Raw genomic sequence first — 7,114 nt, 5'->3', positions numbered from 1 at the left:
AAGCCTGCTGGGAGTTTTGAGATGCCATAATCCTCTCAGCAGGGACTCTCAGTCCTCTTATGTTCACACACTTCTGAACACACCATTAGAGGGAAATTAACATGTCATGTAGAATTATGAAAGGAAGAAACAGTGAGATGACTCAGCTTGGAAAAGTTGTCCTTGGTCACTGTGAGTCTGCTGTGCAAAAACGAGGATGCAGTGGTTTCCAATTTACAGGAAACTGACATTACTAATGACATTACTGCAATTTTTTGTCGATCTGCGTTTGGCAACATTTTATCCATTTCACAGTTATAGAGCTTAGAAAGTGTCACCTTAGAAATGTTAGCATATAACATCTGAAATTCAACCTTTTCTATAAAAAATGCACTTTTAAAAGGTAAATTAATTCCTCAGACTGAGTTTTTAGTGAGCCATGTCACATAGTTCTGAAACAATTAATCTAATTAATCGTGATTAATCATTTGCTGAAATAATCGTCAACTAATTTTACTTATCAATTAATCGTTAACTGGAGTATCAAGTCTCAAAAAAGGCAATTTGCTGAAAGACAAACATACTAATAGCTGTAATTAGGCCAAAACTGTACAAAAAATATATAAATTTTGCATTTGAGACAAAAAATAAACTTTTTCTTTAAACATGTTCTACCCAAAACTCATCAGGTGTCATAATTTTAGCTTCACCCAGTTCAAGTTTTGCAAAAAACAAAAACAAACAAACTCAAATGCTATCCAGTTATTTATTGGCAATCCTAAAAGTAATCAACAGATCATCCCTTCACCGTGCTGATGTTAAGTCAAGCAGAAAGGGTTGCGTTAGAAATGTTTTGTAGCTCCATTCACTAAAGGAATGCTGCTGTTGAATTTTAGACAATAAATTGTTTTCTTATTTCAAAATTGAATTTAATTATTTATTTACATCTTTTAATGCCTTTCTAATATAGTATAAAAAGGCTCAAGTGAAACATTTGCAGAATGTGCCCATTTTGTCCCCCATTAATCATCAGAATAATCGATTAATCGATAACTAAAATAGTCGTAATATCATGAATTTAAAGCGGTCATCAGTGCAGATGCTTGGATTCCAGCTCATACCTCTTACATGTGTTGCTGCTTCCTGTCTGTCTGCATTTTCTGTCTGGCCACAAACTGAGACACACGGCGAGAGCGAGGTCACCGCACCATCATTTGTTTTCTGCCAGCGCACCCGGCTATTGATTGTGACACAAACGCTCAAGGCAAATGTCGGCCGCGTTTACCCTGATTAATTAAAAAGTCCCTCACGTCACGCCGCCTCTAGGTGTGTGCTCTTTCTGCCAGTACCAGCAGACAAACCAGAAATCGTTTGCATGCGACTCCGTTTACAGTGAGAGATCACATTCACTTCTGTCGCTCAGAGGCTTTAACCTTTTTGCTTCACTTTAACAATTAATCCATAAATATTGGATGAATTATCTTCTCATGCAACTGACTGGTTAGAAAGCTTCGCAACACTTTCTAGAAATCCCGACAGTTTGCCTATAATTAGAAAATAAGCAGGTAATGCTGAGCGCCTGCCCTTTATAAGGATTGGTTTTATTGTTCCCAGTCGCCCAGCGCCTCCACTGTGGAGCGTAAAACACTATATTTAGCAAAGAGTTGGAGACAGGGATGCGGCTGCATGTGGCGTCCTTTTGTGTGGGAACATTTAATTGTCTGCTAGGTTTTATCTACACTGCAGTGAGCAAATAAAAGCTCTGGAAGCCATAAAAGGCAAACACTTATGGCCACCTGTCATCTTTACCCTTTTACGCAGGAAAGGCAGACAAGAGATTATTTTTGTTTATCTGTGTTTATGGCACGAAACGTGTGCATGGATACATCTGTCACTGTAAACAGCTGACACATAACTGAGCTTTAACTCGTTTTGCAGTTAGAATCTGATGGCTAGTATCATAGCTTTACTGAAACGGCAAATTGCATTGATTTTTCTCTCCCCATTTAATTGGTTTATATAATTTGTGCCTTTGTTTTGCTCATTATATGTAAATGAGCCCACATTAGCTCTTATTTGATTGTCTTATCTTGTTTTTCAACCTCTTAAGTGACTCCTTTCTGCTTTTTCCTTTTTGATTTTTGACTTCCTGCCTACATTTATGCCATAACTTTTATGTTGGGAGAAATATACCTGTGCTTTTCTGATGATCAGTGATAACCTTCAGTGTTGCTTTTTATGTTTTACCTTAAAAAAAGTTTTTTGTGACATGCTGCATCGTAAAATCCCTTAAATCTAAACACTATTGCCAAAACGAATAGTTTCTAAATGTTTGAATGTTTTACCCTTTTTATTGCTTTTTTTATTGCTTTAACAAATCAATTGCAATCAACAAAATTTGACTTTTTGACAAAAATAACATCTCAAGGTCAAACTAGTCATTTGAACTTAAATTAGATATTTTGTTGAAGAAAGTTCAGCATTAGAAGATGATTATATGAGAGCAGCAAGTAATGATTATCGATTAATCTGTTGATTATTCGATTAATTTGATAAAAAATTCTGCATATTTTTCATTTAAACTTTGACTGTTTTTGAATCTGTATACTCCAGTTAACGATTATATGATTATATTGATTATTTCAATAATTGATTCAACCCTATTAATCCGATTAATTGTTTCTTGCCACATAAGGAATTTGAGTCTGTTAACAATTAATCGATTACTAGATTAGTAATTACTAATCTAGTAGTGATTAGTGATTACTACTAACTAGTAGTAACCACTACTAGTTATTAGTACTAGTAGTACTAATAACTAGTAGTACTACTAGTTATTAATAGTACTAAATGTATATATCATTATTTGTCCCAACCTACCTGCATGCCACAAACATTTACGTAATGTTAGCATTTTTTCGAGTTTTTTCGCGATGACTCGCAAACGGTACGTTTTTCTGCGTCGGAAACCACGTATTCTTGATCAGGGCGGCCTCCCGCGTCCGCAGATGTATAGTTTGCAGGGGTTCATAGTATAGATATATGTGATCTAGAATTATCGCAATAACTTTTTCGCGATTTATTATTCAGCAATATTTCTTTAATTTCCTTACTCAGGGGTTCCTCCCGAATACGTAAATGTATATATCATTTTTTGTCCCAACCTACCTGCATGCCACTAATAATTACTTAACTTATCTTAATAAATACTTACCTGAACCTATTAAATACTTACCTTTACATAATATGGTGTTCTAATTCCAACCTGCTAATAGAAAGACAATTACATTAATAAAGTATTACAAAACACATTAAAATTCCATAACACAAAATAACACATTAAATAGTGACATTTCACTTTTCTTTATCTCATTTCGCATTTACCTCCTCGACACTCCACATCTCCATTCCAGTTAATTCCTAGCACATAGAAATACACAATACAACATATTAAACAACATTTCACATTAATTAGTATATTACACCACAAATTTAAATTAAAAACACAATATTAGAAACCATATTACATTCAAATATTCACTGTCACATACTTTCACAGTTCATTACATTTTCATAACAGAACAAAACACATCATGGCCCAATATGAGAATGACTTGGTGGAAGTAGGGATCCTGAATTCAGAGACCTTGAGTGAGTCGGTCTCTGCATTCAGGTCCCTCTCTTCCTTTTTAGAAGCAGATGTCGCACATCCCTTCCATGCCACATATGTTGGTGACCCTGAACAGTCACTAAAGTTCAGGTTTGACATCGATGGGGTGGTGGCAGAGCTGGAGCGGGCTACAGCCCTCCAGTCTCTTGTCCACCATCTCTTGTTGCCATCGATTCAGGTCCACATGCTTCAGGACAGTTACTTTTTCCTGAAGAAGCACGTGGACCTGACAAATTGTAGCCCTGCTGGTCTGAAGGCGTTCAAGAACCGCAGTGGCTACACTATTGGACACGTGGACGGTGGGTATCACCTGTCCATCATCTTCATCCCGAAGTGCCTTCAGGAGCCAGACACCAGGCTCTTGAAAAAGACCCTTTTCGAGGTGTATGCCTGCGAAATGTTTAATTTTATTGTTTTCCATTTTCACATGCTCCTGAAGGCACTTCCGGCCAAAGACATGGCCAGACCCACCGTCCAAAAGCAGGTGTACTCTAACACCAAGAAATTTCATGTACTCCACAAGGACCAAATGTTCATACTTGATCTTTTGGATCAAGCCATTGCCAAAACAGGCGAGAGCCACCTCCTCCAGCCTCGCCTGTTTTTGACCCGGTTTGGGCAGAAGGACAGGGACACCCTGGACTTGACAGATTTTGTCGATCCGTCAGCCGTGGTGTCCCTGTCCATCCATTCTGCCGTGCAGGTCGATGCCCGAGATCCCAGCGTCCACTTATTGTTTGCGCGCCAAGGTCTGATGGAATTAGTTGGACCTCATGGGTCTCTTTACTCGGTACTAGGCATCCATGAGGCCACCAATTTCCAGAGCGACCTTGGTCGTCGCAAACTGGACCTGGCGCCGACATTGGTGGACGCATTGGGAGACTCGGGCACCCTGACATTTGTGCAGATGTATGTGGACAGCCCTCATGTCCACATACAATTTCCATTCCGGCACCCGGTCAGTGGAGCGGTCATGACGTCCCGGCTTTCTCACCCTCAGTTTCAGCGTGCCTTGATAGCACGTGCTGAGCAGTACCTGGACCACATGGAGGACCTTAGGGGTACCTGTTCCACCCTTAGGGAAAGAAGGGTGGAACAGGTACGGCGATTTGAGGGTGAGATTCCGGGGGAGCTTTCCCCGAATAGTTTCTTTTGCCGCGAGGCACTGAGAATGCTCTTCATGGATAACGCTCTAGTCATACCCTTCAATGACTCTGGGAGAGACCACGACCTCATGGTCACTCTCAGGAGGGTGCTGGAATACTTGGAGCAGGGATTGAGGGAACAGTTCTCCACCTGAGAGGGGGTGGCACGGTTTGATGCTAGCTGGAAGTCCTACCAGTTTGAACTGGCATTGGAAGAGATGTTCTTCGGGCATCCTCTTTCAGTGTCGGACTTCCAGCTGAGCGCCAGCCTTGGAACAAGCACGTCCAACCCAAAGAGCCTCACCTATAGGACGGGCTTTATTGGGTTGGCCCCCCACACTGCCGCCAGTGCTGGTGAGGTGCCACCCCCTCTGCACCACTGGATGAGAAATGCGCTCCAGATGTACCATCTGGAGCGCATTTTTCCTCTGTCAGGTGCTGGAGGCAGTACCCTCTGTCCTTGGGGCTGCCTTAGTGCATCTGTTCCTCTGTGATGTGTTCAGGAGGAATGATAACATCCCGTACAGTTCTCTCAAGGGGGATACCACCCCTGGGAGAGTTACTGGTGTTATCAACCTGGACACATTCGCTGAGGAACTTTGCACTAAGAACTGTTTCCCTGCTCCACTCACCTTTGGACGAGCCCGCGAAATTGTAATTCAGGCCAGGAGGGACCCGCAAGAGGCCCTTGTTGCGGGCTTCCGTGCCCACGAATTACGATTTCTGCCGGCAGTGAAGTACCAGGCCGTCCACAGGGCACACAAGCTCTTCTGGAATTCCCAGGACTTCACAGTCGTCAAAGGTGAAGGCATAAATGTGGAACTCTCGAGAATGGTGACGGTCACCCTGCAGATCTGAATTGATTATTTCAGTAATCAATTCAACACGATTAATCGTTTCAGCCCTAGGCTACACTTGACTTTGTCTGTGTTTTTGTTTTTCCGTAGGGGACGTCATCGTCTACATTAACGACGTCTGTGTTCTGGGAACGACCCACGCTGACGTGGTTAAACTCTTCCAGTCGGTTCCCATTGGTCAGAGCGTGACGCTCGTGTTGTGTCGCGGCTACCCTTTACCGTACGACCCAGAGGACGCCTCCAACACCAACAACGCCACTACCACCATCATCTCCCCGCTGGGCATCATGGAGCAGCGGCCCATCATGGTGAACGGCAGAACCGGCTACGATAACTACCTGGACTACCTGACGCGTACGGCGCGCTTCGTCACGGACCCCAGTCAGGACCACATCAACTCCCAGCAGCCGCCACTTCTCGGCGCTCACCCAGGCGACACGCACCTGGACGGCTCGCTCCCGGCCACCACCGGCACCACGCCGCCTGACAGCGTCTCCATGGCGTCGTCGGGGGCAACCCAAGGGGAGCTGCTGACGGTGACGATGGTGAAGGGCGTGGACGGGTTCGGCTTCACGATCGCAGACAGTCTGACGGGTCAGCGCGTCAAGCAAGTCCTGGAGCCTCAGGGCTGTCCGGGTCTGTGCGAAGGTGACCTGATCCTGGAGATAAACAAGCAGGCAGTGGCCGGATTCACCCACACGCAGGTGGTGGAGCTGCTGAAGGAGTGTGCAGTGGGGGCAGAGGCCAGCCTGGTGGTGCAGAGAGGGGGCACGGGTAAGTCCACACGTCTTCCTGTTGTTCTCCAGAGGAGCAAAGTGAGTGATTCTGTGTGTTTCAGTCCAGTAGTAAAAGCTGAATCGGTCCTAAATTGACCAACAGTAGCTGTGTTTCCATTAACCATAAAATTGCAGAAAAATGAAATTACAAAAATAAATTTGCCGAATGGAAATATGGCAATTTTGACACACAAAACATTTTTGTGCTAGACGATGTGCTTTTTCAGCCACATCAAAGTTGATTTATTTTGCAAAACTGCAACAGAAACGATTTATTCGCATCACACCTGATCAGCTACAGGATGTTACTACTGCCGAAAGCGACAAAGAAGACAACAGGAAGTAGTTATTCGTGTGCGCCGTTATAAAACGCCGCACACGAAGCCGCTCCAATACCTGTGTAAGTTTTCTCTGTTGGCTGACAGATAACGAGCCTGCTAAGGTTAATACTGTTAACTAAAATAAAGGAAATAACAAACACCTTTTCATTAACTTAAATGATTAAAAACAGTAGTTAATGGGGAAAAAACTATAAGTGGAACTATATTGTGCGTCTATAAAACCAAAACATACTGAAATTGTAGATGTAAAATTCTTTGTTTTGTGTTTATGAATTTATTTATTATTAGCCTTTCAAAATTATTTTCATGTTAAATGTCGGCAAATTACGGTAACCCATATTCCTCC

The 7,114-nt window shown here is 42.7% G+C and overlaps 1 protein-coding gene across 1 annotated transcript in view; it reads left to right on the top strand.

Annotated features, from left to right (window-relative positions):
- The window catches only part of LOC106939343 (membrane-associated guanylate kinase, WW and PDZ domain-containing protein 2-like), a gene marked incomplete at its 5' end in the record, with an annotated part of 64,604 nt that extends 58,066 nt beyond the window's left edge, over positions 1-6,538 (top strand). Inside the window, one exon of the mRNA XM_015021721.1 lies at positions 5,742-6,538. Within this exon, the coding sequence (XP_014877207.1) occupies positions 5,742-6,523 (782 nt within the window). The remainder of the gene's footprint in view (positions 1-5,741) is intronic.
- Positions 6,539-7,114: the final 576 nt, after the last annotated feature.

Source organism: Poecilia latipinna, unplaced genomic scaffold (assembly GCF_001443285.1).
Source record: "Poecilia latipinna isolate Pla-1442-1.1 unplaced genomic scaffold, P_latipinna-1.0 Scaffold2839, whole genome shotgun sequence".
Taxonomy (NCBI): domain Eukaryota; kingdom Metazoa; phylum Chordata; class Actinopteri; order Cyprinodontiformes; family Poeciliidae; genus Poecilia; species Poecilia latipinna.
Note: the sequence above shows the minus strand (reverse complement) of the source record. Positions and strands in the feature narration are given on the sequence as shown.